Here is an 18,978-nt window from a genome sequence, read left to right as displayed (position 1 = left end):
TACATCTCTCTTCTCCCCTTTCCTTGTTTCACTTATGAGTCTATGACGTGATTCAGCCTCACTAAGCCAGAATTACATACTCAAACAGGCGCATTGGTTTCGTAACCCTCACATTGAGGGCACACAAATATCAGATAAAGGACTGGCTGTGGAGCTCGGCTCAAGATCTACAGTGAGAGCAGCAGTGAGGATGTGATGTACTGACACTGCCCTCTGGTGGCGACTCCCTGTCTGCACTCAAAAGGCCTTTCTCACAGCAAACATTTTGATATGTAATAGTAGCAAGAACACAAGTGTTACTAATAACACTAACGATGGCTCTGTTCTATTCAAGTACTCCATTGTGAGTGACACTGACACTGGAGCCTATCCAAGCTGCCACTGGGTGAGAGGCAGGGTACACCCTGGACAGGTCACCACACTATCACAGGGCTGACACATAGAGACAGACAACCATTTTGGACTGTGGGAGGAAGCTGGAGAAAACCCACACTGACACTGGGAGAACATGCAAACTCCACATGGAAGGGCTCCCCAATCCCCAAGTTTCGAACTCCCCACCCTGGGTTCAAACCTGGAATCCTCTTGCTGTGAGGTGACAATGCTAACCACTGCACCACTGTGTGGCCCTGAGTGCTGCAGCCCAGCATAAAAGAACGATATGAAAAAACTGATCCAAAAAAAGTATTTCTGAGTTTGGTTGATGTTTTTCATTGGTTCTTTGGTGAAGACAGAAGGCAGTGCAAAAGCTGTACCATGATGAATGTCTGAATTTATCTAGTCTAGGTGTTCACTGTAGGTCTTACATGTCAGTTACCCTTAATATACACAGAAAGACCTGCACATAAGAATGAAATTAAGAAAGAAAACTTTGTCAGAAAATGTTTTTCTTTCTTTAAAGTATCAACAAATGGCTCGCCATATAGCACAGATAGAGGTTAAACTGGTTCATATTGATACCTGTATTTTGTATTCTGTTATAATACCTTGACCAAGAGTTGATTTGCTCTTGTCGCATGCCATTGTGTCTACCTTAAGTTTAGACCTGTGTGTAAACTGTTTGGAAAATGTAATTCAGAGTGGACAGATGTGTTCAAGCAAATGAGGAAAAACTGTAACAGGAGATAGAGGACAAAACATTCTGGTAGAAATAGCGGCAAAGTTTTAAAGGTTTCTCTAAAAGTGATCTAAAAGGCCTAAAAGCTACTGTATGTGTTACATCTAAGAAAAACTTGATGATATCAGTGTCACATTACAGAAACAAGCAATGTCAAAATTACAAATCCAACAAGGATATTTTGGTGCTCATCCAAGAGCTGCTGGTGTAAAAGGAGAGAGCATCATTACAGCTCTCGTAAATCAACTGCAGGGCTGTGAGCTGTAAGAACTGGTTCTGGGCACAATACTGCAGTAAGGCAACGGTGTATAGTAACTGTATATTGAAACTGTGACACACAAGCTTTCGTCGTGGGAAAGATCAGCTGGGATTTTCAAAAGCGTGACCTCGTGCCCCACATGGGCCGAGGTAATGAAAAGCCTGTATTATACAATTCAACACAACAACAAAAAAAGTAGCTGCAGGGTAAAGGATGACCACGCTGTTCAGAGGAGCTGCAAACGACTGAATAGTCTAGATAAATAAACTAACCAGATGTTACATCAACAAACACTGTTAAATCTCCAGGAGCCCACATTTAGTGTAAGATTATTATGTTTATAAGTCAGCTTTAGTTTTGCATTAAACATTGAATCCACATAACTATTGTTTTGTTCATCTATTTTGTATAGAGGTACGTATGCACTGTATATGTAGGGCATGTGGGTTTTAATGAAATGCATGCTTATATTTTAGCCCCTATATTTTAACTTTATGTCACTACTTTATGTCCATCAATCCATTTTCAACCGCTTATCTGTAGCCAGGTTGAGGAGGCAGCAGGCCGAGCAAAGTATTCCAGACGTCCCTCTCCCCAGCAACGCTTTCCAGCTCCTCCTGGGGGACCCCAAGGTGTTCCCAGGCCAGATGAGATATGTAATCCCTCCAGCATGTTCTGGGTCTACCCCAGGGCCTCCTACCTGTGGGATGTGCCTGAAAGACCTCTAACAGGAGGCGCCCAGGAGGAATCCTGATCAGATGCCTGAACCACCTCAACTGACCCCTTTCGAAACAAAGAAGCAGCGGCTCTACTCCGAGCTCCCTCTGGATGCCCGAGCTCCTTACCCTATCTCTAAGCCTGAGCCCAGCCACCCCACGGAGGAAATTCATTTCAGCCTCTTGTATCCCCGATCTCATTCTTTCAGCCATTACCCAGAGCTCATGACCATAGGTGAGGGTTGGGACGTAGATCGACCAGTAAATCAAAAGCTTTGCCTTCTGGCTCAGCTCCCTCTTCACCACAACAGTCCAGCGCAGCGCCCGCATCACTACAGACACCGCACTAACCTGCCGATCCATCTCACGCTCCATTTAATCCTCACTTGTGAACAAGACCCCAAGCTACTCCTCCACTTGGAGCAGTAACTCTTTCCCAGTCCACCATTGGCGGGGGCAATCCACCGATTTCCGGCAGAGAACCATGGCCTCAGATTTGGAAATGCTGACTCTCATCCTGACTGCTTCACACTCGGCTACAAACTGCCCCAGTGCATGCTGGAGGAAACGGTGTGATGAAGCCAACAGAACCACATCATCTGCAAAAAGTAGAGATGCAATTCTGAGGTCCCCAAACTGGACCCCTTCCTCTCCCTGGCTGCACCTTGACATCCTTGAGACTTTATGTCTTAGATTCTTATTTTGCTTTTGCCAGCGACTGCTTCTGTAATTGTTTTGCACTTGACTATCAAGAACTTTAACCTTGAAATTTGGGTGCGTGTGTGTGCAAACAAATGGTGACAAGGGATTAGATTTACTTCAGTAATGTTACACCTTATACGTGATACAGATGGATATGGCCTGAGAGATAGTTACACTATCCAAACAGATTAGTTGGTTTATGTGTGTACTGTAAAATGTGATGCATGTGAGCACACACTGTAAATAGAATCCTTGTCCTCCTTTTGTTGTAACTGCAGAGGTTTTAAGTTGAAAGAAAAAGGGCACAGGTTTTGTAGTTTTCATTAAAGCCACTTTGTTTAACACCTAAAATGTTAGTGGTGATTTTTACAGTTTTAATTAGCAGGTTTTTATAAGAGACAGTAGTGCTGCCGAACCAACAGAGCATGAAAGCTGGTACAGTGCACTTAATAAAAGCGTTGGTAGGGGAGCTAAATTAAAGGCAGTCAGTGTTAAATGAAGGCAGATAACTTCAAAGAACATACAAAGCTAATTTCAACAACTTCAGCTCTGGCACACAAAGTACAGACCAAAACTGTGTTACTAGATAAAGTGAATATAAGTGATAGCCAGCAGGTTTGTCTGTTCTCATCTGTGACATTAATGTTTAAATTATAGTGGTTTAATTTGGGTGAACAGTGATAGGCAAACTGGAGTGTGTTCACAATAATTCTGTCAAGATGACTACATGATTCAAACAAAATATTCAGAAGCTGTCGTAAATAAAGAGGGAATATAACCCCTGTGTTTGATAGATGTTGGTTTCTGCGCTCTGTGTTAACTTTGATATTAATGCACTTTACTATTAATGACCTCCAGTGGTGAAATAAGTACTCAGATTACTTTTTTACACACCGGTAAGTAAAAGCAGCAATACCACAGTGTAAAAATAATCTGTAACAAGTAACAGTTTGTTTTCAGGTTCATACTTCTGTTCAGTTTTTCTACTGGAATCTGTTAACCCTTTGAAATCTGAGCAAATTGGCCTGCTTTCTTTTAAAGATAGGAAGAAGGCGATGAGCAACGAAAGAAGAAATGACCCAAAAAACTAGCAAGAAATTAGTAAAAACAAAAACAAAATTAATCAAGGAAATGAGTAAATAATAATAATAATAATAATATGATGATGATGATGATGATAATAATAATAATAATAATAATAATAATAATAATAATAATAAACAAGTTAATTAATTAATTATAATTCTGTAACATAATTTTAAAATGTAATAATAATTCTAAATATCTAAATATAGTTTTTCTCTGGCTTTTCCCCCCTTTTTCCCTATGTTTTGTTTTCAATAATTTTCTAAATCAATTAAGTTTTTTTTTTGCAATTTGTGGGACATTTCATATCAAGTTGCTCATTGCCCTTTTTACCAAATTTTTGAAAGAAATCATACCAGTTGGGGCGTCGGTGGCTTAGTGGTAGAGCAGGCGCCCCATGTACAAGGCTGTTGCCGCAGCGGCCCGGGTTTGAGTCCAGCCTGTGGCCCTTTGCTGCATGTCTCTCCCTCTCTCTCTTCCCCTTTCAAACTTAACTGTCCTGTCCATTAAAGGCAAAAAAATGCCCAAAAAAATATCTTTAAAAAAAGAAATCATACCAGTTTGCTCAGGGTTCAAAGGTTTAAATACTTGCAAAAGGTGTCTGAAAGCAGAATAAGAAAAGTGATGTCACTCCAGGTTTCAAAGGGTTAATGTTCAAAAAACATTATTTCTTATACTGTCTACCTAATCGTACTTTATTCACTCTTTGTCTGAAACACTCTGATTCAGTGCCTGTACAGTAGGTATAATTATCAAATGTAATTGAATTGCCAAAAGTAAAAGTAGGCTATCAATATGCAGAATGGCCCATTTCAGAGTCATATAGCATATATTCATATTTTCATATTCATATTTTATATTCTGTGTTGTGACAGGTTACAGATCACTAGCTAAAAATGTAATAAGTACTATAACACTTTAAATTACCTCATCAAAGTAATGTAACATATTGCATTTGATTACTTTTTGTTTACTTTTCTAAAAAATATTTTAAATTTGGCAATAAACCTGAAAATTGTCTGGAAACAGGGTATGCCAAAAGGAGTCACTCCTGCACGATGATAAGATGCAAAGCAACAGGCTGAATGTTATAATCTACTTCTAATCTTTTTACAGAAAATAATGTATTTGGATTTAACACTTTGTAATCACCAACATTTTGATTAGTACCTGTAATTTAATTACATATATACGCAATACACAATACACAGTACAATTATTCAACTGTGCAGTGTTCTTCAGTATACAACTTTATTCTTACCAACACCTCTTGAATGTATATATTTATTCAACATACAATGCATATTTCTTATGTTCATTCTTTTGTTTTTATTCTACTGATATATATTAGCTATAGCATAATACTTGTGTTATATTTCTAAGTGTAATACAGTGTAATGTAGCATAGTGCAAATATATGTATGTTTTTACACACTTACAGTCTCATCACAGTGATGATTTGTATTTTTATTTCTAATATCTCAAGTACCAGTATTAAACATTGTAGCATAATGCACATTTTTGGTTATATTTTATTGTATTGCTTTATATTTATATACTTCTATATCATAGTCTTATTCTTACTTCTTATAATTCTCTATTTTTTACACCAGAGCGACTGTAATTAATCACAATATCCCCTCAGGGATCAATAAAGTATTTCTGATTCTGATATTTAGAATAATAGTTATTGATTACAATGACATTTATTTTGTAATTTAATTACATGTAACTAGTTACATGTAATATATAGTCTATAAGCGTCACCAATGTTGTAGCCTGTAAAGGTGGAATTTTAACAAACGTAGCATACTGTCAGGTTGCTTAATCTATTAAAATCATATCATATTTTATTAGTTTGTTCGTTACAATAATCTGAGTCTGCAAAGTAACATAAATTGTAAAATAAATATAGAGGGATTAAAAGGTACAATATTTGCCACCTAAATGTAATGGAGTACAAGTAGCTATAAAGTGGCTTAAAATGAAAATACTCAAGTAAAGTAGAAGTACCTCAACATCGTATTTAAGAACAGTACGTCTTTAAATGTAGGGCTATTTAGTAACATTCCTTTACCGATTAGCTCTTTAGAAAAATGAATAAAAACTAATATAATGAAGGAATTGAATTGTTTGTACATGACAATTTGTTAAATTAAAAAAAAATTTAATTGAAAATTTTGAAAAAGCGTTATTTCCTGCCACGTAACGGCGCATGCGCATTACGCCGCTAACCATTTGGCGACGTGTACCCGGTGAGTGGAAGTGTTCAGGTATCTCACCTCTGCCGGGCGAAACGCTGCCATTGAAACCTTAAAAGCCTTAACGGAGCGAAACCATGGGAGGTGCGCAGAGTGTGGAGATACCGGGAGGAGGCTCCGAGGGCTACCACGTCCTCCGGGTGAGTTTTTAGCCTCTACAGCCTGCTGTTAGCCGTTAGCTGTTAGCTTAGCATCGGGTCAGAGACAGAGGACTCCCGGCTCTCTGTGTTGACGAGAGGCCGGGGATGACTGCTGGGGCCTCCGTCTGGGAAACACCAGCACAGTGTCAGGGAAACGTAGTGTTTGTTTGAGTCGTGTCAGAGTCACATATCGTTTGTCGTTGTATTTTCAGTTAATTTCTGTCTGTTAGCTTGTTAAAATGCTAACCAGAAGCTAACTCCACTGCTGGAGCTAGCCAAAGCTACGGAGCTGCCCTGAATGACAGCTGCCAAGCTGGTTTTGTTAGTGCATCCGTTTTCGGACATGTCTCTGTGCCCAGTGCTTTTTCTCCTTTGTCATGCAAATTTTGGACTAAGACGGCTCTCGTAGCAAGATAACACTGGGCAGTTAATGGCAGTCATCCTATTTCAAGTATCCGCACTTGAATTGTGAGAAACTTTAGGCTGTAGTAGCAAGATACCCAAGCAGGGGTGGGTCCAAGTATTTGGATAGAGTCACAAATGTTAATAGCTGTGTACAGAAATTAGTGACTCATCAGATTTTGTGACAGCAAAGCATCAACTATATGAAAAAGATGTTGATCTAACGTTAATAGTGTCAGATGAGGTTATTGTGCTCTACATCCAGAGCCATACACTTAAAGTTGTCCTATGACAGCTTTCAAATGTGTTGTATCAAATATATGAGTATATCAGGAAATAGTCAAAATGTCTGACCCTGCTGCCTAAATACTATGGGGGCACCATGCTTACTAATGTGCCTCCCTGTCCAAACTAATTTTGTGATGAAGTATGATGAATAGAGCTGTGTATTGGCAATAATCAGGTGTAACAGGGGCTATGACTCTATGTTGAGACATATTATGATACAGTAAAGATGTTGATGTTGATTTTTTTTTTCAGTCTACTTGTATGAAACTGTCCTAGTATAAAGAACATAATCAGAACATTGGGAAGTGTGTTTGCAATTATCACAGTTCTTGTAACTTCCAACATTATAGCACCACTTTCTGTGCAATCTGAGCAAAGGAATCATCTACATCAGTAGAATAAATCAAGTGTCTCAATATTTTCTCACACTCCAAATGATGAAAACATTTATAGTGCCAGTGCAGATGAAATTCCTAATTCAGGTCACAGAATAATACTTGTTCAAGCAATCTAATTACAACTGATTTGGCTGCATGTATGGTAAATAACATTTGAAGTTACTACATGACCCAAACCAAATCACAATCTCACATGTTTTTCTTTAAATGTTGCTTATTTGGGCGCCATTGAAGGCCCAGATCTCTTGTATGTTGGTTAGCTCAGGTCCAGCCGTTTATGCTGTAGGCAAGTACCGCTCAAGTAGGCTTGGGTGGCATCAAAGTATTATGGTACACTAGAGTATTTAGAAATCCTGAAGGTAGGAATTTCAACACTGTTGAAAATACAGACGCTCTTCTCGCTGATAAACTGATACAGAGGTGCTGTATTGAAGTGATGTGTTGTAGTGCATGGTACGCACCACCAGAGGTCACTCTCTACCGATGGAAGAGGCAGCTGAGCTCAGAAAGATGATGACTGTGCCGTCCAGCAGCAGTTCATGTTTTTCTGTTATTTTTGCGCAGGTTCAGGAGAACTCGCCCGGACACCGAGCGGGACTGGAGCCTTTCTTTGACTTTATCGTCTCCATCAACAACACCAGACTGGTAAGGAAAGCCAGCAGGTGTCTCTAATAGGAGCAAATACAAGTCATAAAGGACTGCATGTTTCATGGTTGCCCCTCCGTTCTCCTTCCTCCTCTTTTCTACAGAACAAGGACAATGACACCTTGAAAGACTTGCTGAAAGCCAGTGTGGAAAAACCAGTTAAGATGCTGGTTTATTCCTCAAAGACCCTGGAGCTGAGGGAGTCTACTGTCACCCCGAGCAACCTGTGGGGGGGGCAGGGCTTGCTCGGCGTCTCCATTCGTTTCTGCAGCTTTGAAGGAGCCAATGAGAATGTTTGGCATGTGCTGGTATGTTGCCTTGAAGGTTAGTCTCTGTTTATTTATTTGTCTGCGCAACAATGTTTGCTAACTTATTCTTTCCTTTCTCTCTTTAACAGGAAGTGGAGCCTAACTCCCCAGCAGCCCTTGCTGGCTTGCGGCCGCACACGGACTACATCATTGGAGCCGACACTGTTATGAACGAGGTAGTTTATCAGCACTTAAGGTCCTTGCAACTGTCAGTCCTGCACATTCTCCACCTGATAATGATAGTGATTGTGTGTTGCCTAATTTTATCCACCTTCCCCGACTTTATCTGCAGTCAGAGGACCTCTTCTCTCTGATAGAGAGCCACGAGGGGAAAGGCCTGAAGCTCTACGTGTACAACACAGACACAGATAACTGCAGAGAAGTGATCATCACGCCCAACAGTGCCTGGGGAGGAGAGGGCAGGTAAGACGGACTTTAACACAGTTACACACTTGTTACTCTTCCTTGTTAGACGTATGGGTTTAAAACTAAGTTTGTAGATTTTTTGAGAGTTCAGTTCACTTTAAAAGAAATATACATCTCACCTGACCAGTCATTGTAGTTCCCTGTGAGTTTCACCAATCATAGCAGCCCCCTACAGAATGCCACCAAACTCACTTCCTTGTTTCTGGTTGTGAAGATGCAGACGTGTGTGACACAAACGTCTCACATTTACCAATAAATATTACTAATAAAGGACTGTGCAAGGCAATTCTGATGTTCTGCACGAAAGCAGAGGTTAAATGTTTTGCAACACGTGCAAAGTTGCGGAGGAACACAAGCAGCCTCGATTGACAAACACTTTACTACCACAAAACACAACCAGAAAATGGCTGAAATGCATCGACAACTGACAAGACAAATAATCACATAAATGTGTTTGCAATTTTCACTTGCTCCCACAACTTCATTGCAAAAACATGTCTTAAATCATTGCAACATGCATTGCGATTTTTCAGAAAAGTTGCTGTGAAATCAGACATTTCAGGCTGCAACAATTCCAAAAAAGAGACTGGCTAGTGCAAAAAGTTAACAACCCTAACCCAGTCATGGAAGGGCATGCTCTGATGGTTAAGAGACATGAGGATGGTAAAAAAGTTCATGAGGGATGTGAGGGCTGACCCTGACAGGTTATTCAGCAGACTGGAACCAGGTTTTTCTCAAGTGGTTTTTTTTTTTTTGATTTTTAACTTTTGTTTTCCCCTTTTCAGCCTTGGATGTGGGATTGGCTATGGATACCTCCACAGGATCCCCACTAGGCCTTTCGAGGAGGGGAAGAAGATCAGCTTCCCTGGAAACTCTCCCAGTGAGCCCGTCAGTCCGCTGAAGGATGGATTCACTGAGGTCAGGACACACACACACACACACACACACACACACACACACACACACACACACACACTATAGCTCAGATTGCAAACATGCTAAAAGCAAAGGGCTTAAATATTAATGTATTAACTAGGACTTCACCATTTGCTTGTGCTTTATCACATCAGCCCGAACTTGACTGATCAGTATTCAGTGTGTGTTTGTGACATTGAAAAGATCGTGAAGTTGTGTGTCTTGTATCCTCAGATTTAGTTCACACTCCATAAATGCACTTTGCCTCGTTATGTATGCAGCAGAGCAGGCGGAGGGACAGAGAGCAATGTTGCTCATTACAGTTGATTGCACGTTTGGATGAACGTGACCTTATCTGTTTGACGGCAGCATCCTTTTCTCTACCACCTCCGTGTTTTCTCTTTAACCCCTTCAGGTCCAGCTGTCAGCAGTGACCCCTCCTCCTACCGCACCTGCAGTCCCTACTGGCCTTGAAGATTCACTGTCAGGCCTGTCGATCGGCACAGCACCGCTCACCGTGCCCAGTGAGCTGCAGACAGGTATTTCTCTTCTTCTCTTTCTTTCACACACATCCAATTATTCCAACACATTAAAGGGATAATTCACCACTTTTTATGTGGATGTCCAGTCAGTGTTGATGGTAAATATAGTGAACCCACAACGACACAGAAACGGCTAGACTCTGTCTCTTTACCCGTTAACATCCGATGGGTAACATTAGCCATGTGGTGCTAACAGTTAGCTCTGTCACTGTGTGTGTGTGAAGCCCATTCTCCTGCAGTAGTTGTTTCATGATAAACACAGAGAGAGAGCAGGGCAAGGAAGGGCTGAGCACATTAATACACTGGACGGAACTAAACAGTGAGATGCAGTTTTCCTGTTTTTAATAGTTAAATTTGTGGTGAAGTTGTGGTGACTGGACACAATTGTAAGGTTGTGCAGAATTCAGGAGGATTGGCTGAATTTGCAAATCGTAGCAAGCTTTCAACTTTCATGCATAGTCACGCACACACAGGCTCTTCGGGTTGTCATCAGCGACAGCATCCAACAAAAACTGCCCACGCTGAAATTCATTGCAGCAGAATGATTCAGCTTCTGTTGGCATCCAAGGGCAACTTGAGCAAAGACGCCACCAGTCTGTGTTTGCTCTCTGTAGCTCAGGTTCTGGAGGGTCCCCACAGGCCGAATCCTCTCACACAGCAGCTGTAGCCTTGGTCTCTCTCTGCTGCATTTCTTCGGCTGAATATCCGAGTCAGACGAAACACTGAAAAATGTATCCTCATCCATAAGATCTTCTGCACTCGTATTTTGGGGTGCCATTTTCATCATTTGAGATGTAGCTAATTTGCAATACAAGCTAAGAGAGCAAAGAAGTTCTGTGGAGGTTAAAATCCAGCCGGTACTTCTTCCTGCCTCAAACTACTCACTGTCACGTCAAGTTGGATGCAGGAAGAACAACTGATTTTGCAACTGAAACCAGGCTTTCCCTGTTAATATAGCACACAATAAGAAATCGACCATGTTTATCATCAACACTGATTTGATATCCACATAAAAAGGTGGTGGATTTTCCCTTTAAGCTCGTTATATGACAGGGATATTTGTGATTTGGAACAGCTGTGCCATGCTCTCATAATCATTGTGTATTATTCCAGGTTTGCCCACAGTCCCTCTGCTCCCCTCCTCCACCAGTCCCGCCCTCAGCCCTCTCACTCCACTGAATCCTGCCACCACTGGCTTCAACCCCGCCACCACGCTACCAGGTGGGTGATTTCTCAAACATACACATGCAAAACACACGTGATCATCAGTCTGCTGAGTCAGTGAGCTGTTAACACCAAACATTTGGAAAAGCCTGTGGGTGGCAGAGACACCACAGCTCCTTCTCTACAGATTACTACGGGAGAGAAAAAGAGGAAGGTTTTCCTTGACTGCATCAGCAAATATCAAGTCTTAGTTTGTGTACACAGCACACGCACTTTGTTTTCTTAGGGGACAAGCTGCGACTGTCAATAAACAATGGTTATGTTAAATTTAAGCAGCTTCATCTCCTCAAATGTTGCAAGTGTGTGAGTTCCCATCAAACTATTATCGGCCTGCAATAAACTGTCAGCTGTCTGAATTCCCACATCTTCCTCACTGTATCCTGTTGGCTCACTTATGAATCCATTCAAGTCATGTGTTGCTCCTTTAAAAAAAACATTCACTCTGCTCAAATGTACAAAGTTCCTTTCTGCTTGTTTTCTTCAGAATTACTTTTCCAAAGCAGCTCCACTGCCATAAAGGAGCATGAGTGCATTTAAAAAAAAATCATTAAAAAGATTAATGAATAATGATGGCACACCCTCATATGGCTTTGTGTGTATGTGCGTGTTTGTGTGTGGTTGCAGGTCTGATGCCCCTCCCAGGTGGCTTACCTCCGCTCCCTAACTTGCCCAACCTCAACCTGCCACTCCCAGATCTCAGCGCAGTGTCACGACCAGGCACCTTACCAATAGGAGCTGGAGGTAAATGAAACACAGCAAGAGATTGAAATTTGAATATGTTGTCCTGCAGCTGGATATGTCTGTCTCTAGAGTAGCTTCATCAGTCACTGCTACTCAGACTGGGTAATATGGTACATCAACATCAATATAAAGTTCATATAAACAACTAGGCATGACGACACACTAGGCATGACTTGATAATGAGCTTAGCTGGCACATTCATGCTGCAGGTGTCTGTGCGAGAATCTATCAGCGCCTCCATTTCCTTCAGGGACTGAGTTTTTGGTGTCTGCAGGAATATGATGCTACTTTATTCTAGCTCTATGAGTCCATTTTACGTTATGGTATTACCAGCTGGTTTGGAAACCAAACTGTAAATAAGTGTGTTCTTATTTAATGTGTTTTAGTTTTATGATTGGTTTTGATGTAGCACTTTCCTTAATCAAAAACTTTTTTCTATGGGACACAGTAAAAGTAACCTTAATGAGAAAGCAAATAGGTGTATATCGTAAAATGTTCAACTATTGCTTCAAAGGGTAAGTTTGTTTTTTGTTGTTTGTTTCGACCTGAACCCTATTTTCCCATGTTTTTGTGTCTAAGTGAATAATGGTATCAACAGTTTTTGAAGTTGGTCCAGTATTGAGTGAGACTTCTTCAGCCAGCAGCAGCGAAGAAGGCTGTGATGTAAGGGGCAGTAGCTCAGTCCATAGGGACTTGGGTTGGGAACCGGAGGGTCCACTGTTCGAGTCCCCGTCCGGACCAAATATGGAGCGTGGACTGGTGGCTGGAGAGGTGCCAGTTCACCTCCTGGGCACTGCCGAGGTGCCCTTGAAAATATGGAGCGTGGACTGGTGGCTGGAGAGGTGCCAGTTCACCTCCTGGGCACTGCCGAGGTGCCCTTGAGCAAGGCACCGAACCCCCCAACCGCTCGGGGCACCTCACCAAGGGCAGCCCCCTCACTCTGACATCTTTCCACTTTGTGCATGTATAGGTCCTGTTTGTGCATCTGTGTGTTGTCTTTCGGACCTGTATGTAACTGACAAGCAAGAGTGAAAACATTGAATGTCCCCTCAGGGGAACTTAACTTAAACTTAAGCACTCATGTTCACACCGTCACATCACGTCCACTAAAAGTGTTTGTTTTGCCACTGACAGGCTCAGATTGTTATTATGTGTCTGATAACATTATGGAAAGGATCCCTACAGAGATAGACCTTTTTTTATAAAGAGTACGATCCTTTTTCTTGAACCAGAAACAGCCCCAAAATCGCCATCGCCAACCCCACCAGACTCTATTTAAATAAACAGTAATTTTAGCGTGTATATAGCCAGCATGTTTTCACACCTTACTGGGTGAATTAAGGGTTTATTTCAACCAAACCAGAGTTGGTGACTGTTGGAACAGTGGAACGACAAACCAAGGTGGTTTTAGTTGGTTTTATTTTGTTTTTGTCAACTTTGAATGAAGTGTGTTTTATGATGATAAAATTACTGTTTATTTAAATGGAGTCTGGTGGGTATGGCGATGGCGATTTCAGGACTGTTTCTGGTTAAACAAAAAGGATCTTACTCTTTAACAAAAAGATCTATCTCTGTAGGGATCATTTCCATAATGTTGTCAGACACTTAAAAAAATAATCTGAGCCTGTCAGTGGCAAAAATCAGCCCTTAAAGTGGACGTACATTGACAAACATGCCATGAGTGGTTGCACTGTAACCTGTTGCACGGCTGCCGGCTGCAGAGCTCTCGGTTCATACTGGACCAGTTTGAAAATATGTTGTTGCCATTATTTACTTGGACACAAAAAAGGTAAGGGTTCAGGCTGAAAAATTCTGAACTAACCCTTTAAGTATGAGTTTATAATATATAACACAAAAATGGCATTAACACATCTCTCTTTTTCCTCCTGCCTCCAACAGTCCCATCTCTGGCCGCTCTCCCACCCCTCAACATCCCAGGTCTAGCCCCCTTACCCCCACTCCCCACCATGCTGCCCTCCCAGCTGCCACCACTCCTCCCTCAGGGAGTGGTCCCCATCCTGCCCACTTCCGCCGCTGCTGCTCCTCCAGCCTCGGTCACAGTCACAGCAGCGCCTGTGATCGAGCCCGCCGCCCCTGCCCCCGAGCCCACAGTCCCCACAGAAGCGGCCTCCACGAACGCCACGGAATCACCGGCCCCCACGGAAACAACACTAACGTCGTAACCTGGGAGAAAAATGTCCCGCTTGCCATCAAACCAAAACACACACACCCGGTTTCTCTCTTTACTCCCCGTCTGTCTTTCTCTGTGTTTTTCTATTTATTTGGCCAAGAGGGACAGGCAGACACCAGTTCAGATACAGAGGTCGGCCGTGCTCCAGGTGTAGGTGGGGAAGCTCGTGTGGAGCGATGAAGGATGAAAGGATATGAAGAATGGGAGGACTTACCAACGTTACCAGATTGTCACGGAGCCTGTCCAAGCCACTGTACGAGGAGGACGAGGGCTACTCTTCGGTTTGTAGTTCGCTTCGCACTTCTGCTGTTACAACAGAGCAATGAGAACTTTCTTAGGACTTTCCCCTTTCTGATCTGGCAATCCTCTGTTTCACACTTATTTTTTATATAAACAGCGTATATAAATGGGGCTGGACGATAAATCGAATTTACTGAACTACATCATGAATCCTTTATAAACTGGAAGTCCCACCATTAAACAGCTCTGAGTCCAGTGGTCATTGAACTGGTCATACTGTAATAAATCATAACGATATCAGAAGCGGACCGACAGAGGAAACATCATGCACTGCTGTATTAAAACACATGTCAATGATAATAAAGGTAAATATGAACTATCATCCAGCCCTAACATGTAACCATTTATTATTAGTTTAATAGACCCAGTGACCAATAGATTAATTTGATTGACATGTATTAATTTTTGTTGAAATTGCTGTATGAGTGTCTCCACCCCAATGAATGAATCTGCATTATTTTGCACCACCTTTGTGTTTTGAAATTATTAGTCTGTCCCTTTTGTATGTCTCCACGTATATCCACAACTCGACAGTATCCGTCTCTACCACACAGGGATGGTGACAGCCTGAAGGCCACACCAGAGGGGACACAGGTTTACGGTTACTACTGAGTAGAGTGTCTGCTTTCGGGTGATCAGTAGGTAGGGTGAAACATTGGTGCAGGGGTATTAGTTACACTGTACGTCTCCTTCTGGCGGGCCAAAGCGAATGGGTAGGCAGCGTTGCAGTGATGCAGTAGAACCACAGGGTGTCACTGTAACACAGCTTTCTGAAAACATCTACACTGTGCACAGTGTGAGCAATAAAGCCAAATTAAATTTTACATGATGCTTGTGTGTGTCTTTATAGTGTTTGTAACTGCTCTCAGTCTTAGTCTCTCCTTACACACATAAACAAAGATGTAATGGGAGTGAGCGCGCACAGGAGAGCAACTCAAATAACCACTGGTTACAACCAAGGTCTGCAGAAGACCATCTCTGAACCAACAACACGTCCAACCTTGAAGCAGATGGGCTACAGCAGCAGAAGACCACACCAGGTGCCACTCCTGTCAGCTAACAACAGGAAACTGAGGCTACAGTTCACACAGGCTCACCAAAACTGGACAATAGAAGATTGGAAAAACGTTGCCTGGTCTGATGAGTCTGGATTTCTGCTGCCACATTCAGATGGTAGGGTCAGAATTTGGTGTAAACATGAAAGCATGGATCCATCCTGCCTTGTATCAACGGTTCAGGCTGCTGGTGGTGGTGTAATGGTGTGCACCATGTCACAAAGCTCAAATCATCTCAAACTGGTGTCTTGGAACATGACAGCAGTACATTGCTTAGTCTCTATGGTGGTACTCCTGCCTGCTTCTCCAAATTGGGGGCGTACTGTCCGCCATCTACTGTAGGTAACACACTGACTATGTATAAGCACCTCATACAACCCCACTTCAAAAAATCCAAACTATCCCTTTAATATGGAAATTCATGTACTGAACCAGGATGTTAGATAATGTTCAAGACCGAGTCATAAATATTCGTACTTACCTCTGAACAGAGACCTTTTCCACGGTAGACATTTTTACATGTCACAGTAGGAAAAGCACAGGTGTGTTGAATAACACTAATGATAGCTGCTTCCATCATTAACGTTATTGGTTTCACCTGTGCCTTTCCAACAATGACAAGTCAAACTGTCTGCTGTGAACAAGGTCCAATGTGACAGTGATGTGATGCGGCGTATGAAAAAAGTGTATGGTTCATTAACACATACATATAATCTTCCTGTGCTCCATCTTGACGTTGCCTAATCCTCCACATTAAATACAGTTCACACTGCAGGTATTAAGACTTACAAGGCCATCTTTATTGCATATGAATGACACGGCCTAGCGCTGCACCCCTGCTGCTAATGTGATCCAACATTTAACTTACTAAGGTGTGTGCTTAAATAGTGCAGCTCTTTTGAGGTGAGGTTGTATGGGGTACTTATCCATAGTAAGTGTGTTGCATACAGTAGATGTCAGTCGGCATGCCCTCAGTTTGGAGAGGCAGGCTGGAGTCTGACGCTCTCTTCAAAGACTCCATTGAGAAAAACAGTGATTTAACACTGGTGAACACAGGAGCTGCTGGTCTACTGCTGCCTTGATCAGTTACTTTGTGTTATTGTGTGACTTTGGGTGAGTTCGGATTCACCAAAGTCACACAATGACACAAACTAACTAACTGATTGAAGCAGTGGTACAACAGCAGCTCCTGTGTTCAGCAAGCAAAAATGACTGTTTTTGTCAATGGAGTCTGCTGGCTTTGAGGAGAGCATAGATGAGGAACTGGAGCCAGTAACCTTGACCTTTGAAACCTGAGAAAATTTCTTTAAAAAAAAACAAAAACAAAAAAAAAACAACAAGAAAAACATGGGAATAAGGCAATGAACAACGAAAGAAATGACCCAAAAAATTAGCAAGAAATTAATAAAATGACATAATTAAAACAAGAAAATTGGTTAAAAAAATAAATAAATAAATAAAATCTGTTGGAGGCAGCGGTAGACCAGCAGCTCCTGTGTTTAGCGAGCTACAATTACTGTGTTTGCTCAAGGTTCAAAGATTTGAAGACTTGCAAAAGGCATCTGTAGCAGCACAAGAAAAGTGATGTCACTCCAGGTTTCAAAAGGTTAAAGGCTTCCCCGTCGGAACAAGCTTGTGAAAACATTCTCAATATGGCCTACACTTAAACTGATACAGATTTTTTAGGTGGCTAAATTACATTTTGCTGCTGTCCCTGTCCACAGCAGTACATTACTTAGCTTCTGTGTCAGACTCCTGTCTGCTTCTCCAAACTGGGGTCATGCCAACTGACATCTACTGTAGGTAATACACTGACTATGTGTAAATACCTGATACAACTTCACTTCAAAAAAACTGAACCATCCCTTTAACGTCTGGCTACACACAGCTGTCATTAATCATGTGGTTTGTGCACTTGACTCTAGCAGCTCCCATTCTGTCAGGTAGAAGAGATGAAGTGAGAAAACATTTAGACAGCAGGGTTAAAGAAGTTTGTTTTATGCCTTGCTGCACCCAAGTGGATAAAATTACAATTTATCACACTGGACACAGACTTTACCTGTTTCACTGCACTTCATCGTCTGCTTTCATTTGGGAGCAGCAAGCCGTGAGCGGGTACTTCCTGCGGTTTAATCTGCCTGTCATGTTACTGAAACTACTCTCTGTTCAGGTGTTTCGTTCATCTGAAGGCTCGTATGCAAAAAAAATCAATTAAGACTTTTAAAGCAGGCGAGAGCGCAGAGAGAAGATGAGACACCCACTACTTCCTGTTCACGGCTCCCACTTGTCTTTTATCTGAGTTCTTGCCACAGGCGCTCTTTAGGCAGAGTCCAGGTTGTTTGTATCTGAGAGGGTTTAAAATGTCACGACAATGTACAGGTTAAGTGTTTTATTTACAGGACGACAACATTTGGATATATCCACTTGATTTCTAGCTGCAGTAAGTCATGCTGCAACACAGCCGGCCTGGAGCGTGCCCACTTCTACTGGCATGAACAGGTGTGACCGCTCCTCACTACACAGCATACTGGGACTTTGCTCCATATAACGTCTGTTGGACTTGTACATGAAAGTAAACAAAAACCCATGTGGACATTGATGTTGGTGGCAGAAGAACGTGTTGCAACACCCTCCCCTCCCCACCCCACCCGCCCCCCCCGAATAGCACAGCGGGTGTCCGTTTCAGAAAAGGATCTCTGGAGAGTGTTCCTCTTAACACAGTTCAAGTATGCACATATGCGAGGCGCAAACCATTCACACACGTTACAAACTAAAAGCAACATTTATAGCAGCAAACTGAGAACAGCTTTCAGGAAATAAACGGAGCAAAGTGAGACAACTGGGAAGCAAGGATAAGCCTCATTATTATGTATTTGCTAGTGAGTAATGTCTCCTGCACATGAAATGTACACTAAATTCTGTGTCCCGAGTCCTTTGCAGTACAGTAACAGCTGATCCAGTCCCTCAGCTCAGTCCGACTCTCTTCAGGCAGGTTGACGAGGACATCGGCGATGACATGGGTGCTGTAATACTCAGCTGTTTGAAACATTTCGACTCTTATCTCAACGACAAAAATGGATTAAGACAGATTCACAGATCCGCTTCCTGCAAACCCGGCAGCGGACCTGAATTGCTTTGCAACAAAGGAAAAATGTGAACCGAGGCTGCTCGTAAGTTCAGAACGAGCCCACGCTGTAGTACTTCATGCCAAATGTGTTGAGACCAGATCGCCACGATCTGGACTGGAAGTGCAAATCAACGC

At 42.1% G+C, this 18,978-nt stretch overlaps 1 protein-coding gene across 1 annotated transcript; it reads left to right on the top strand.

Moving 5' to 3' along the window:
- Positions 1–6,113: 6,113 nt before the first annotated feature.
- LOC126408749 (Golgi reassembly-stacking protein 2-like) lies at positions 6,114–15,485 on the top strand. Its single transcript, XM_050074394.1, has 10 exons — positions 6,114–6,281; positions 7,934–8,014; positions 8,119–8,322; positions 8,412–8,498; positions 8,615–8,745; positions 9,534–9,666; positions 10,079–10,202; positions 11,319–11,426; positions 12,054–12,170; positions 14,070–15,485. Exons 1-10 carry the CDS (start codon positions 6,219–6,221, stop codon positions 14,351–14,353), a joined length of 1,332 nt encoding a protein of 443 aa, XP_049930351.1. The 5' UTR covers positions 6,114–6,218; the 3' UTR covers positions 14,354–15,485.
- Positions 15,486–18,978: the final 3,493 nt, after the last annotated feature.

Source organism: Epinephelus moara, chromosome 21 (genome assembly GCF_006386435.1).
Source record: "Epinephelus moara isolate mb chromosome 21, YSFRI_EMoa_1.0, whole genome shotgun sequence".
Lineage (NCBI taxonomy): Eukaryota > Metazoa > Chordata > Actinopteri > Perciformes > Serranidae > Epinephelus > Epinephelus moara.
This window is presented reverse-complemented; position numbering and strand designations above follow the sequence as displayed.

Bases quoted from the DNA above. Each gene is read 5' to 3' on its own strand.
- LOC126408749 (XM_050074394.1), top strand. From the start codon at position 6,219: ATGGGAGGTGCGCAGAGTGTGGAGATACCGGGAGGAGGCTCCGAGGGC. The intron at 6,282-7,933 runs GTGAGTTTTTAG...ATTTTTGCGCAG, and splicing joins AGGGCTACCACGTCCTCCGG to GTTCAGGAGAACTCGCCCGG. The intron at 8,015-8,118 runs GTAAGGAAAGCC...TCTTTTCTACAG, and splicing joins CCATCAACAACACCAGACTG to AACAAGGACAATGACACCTT.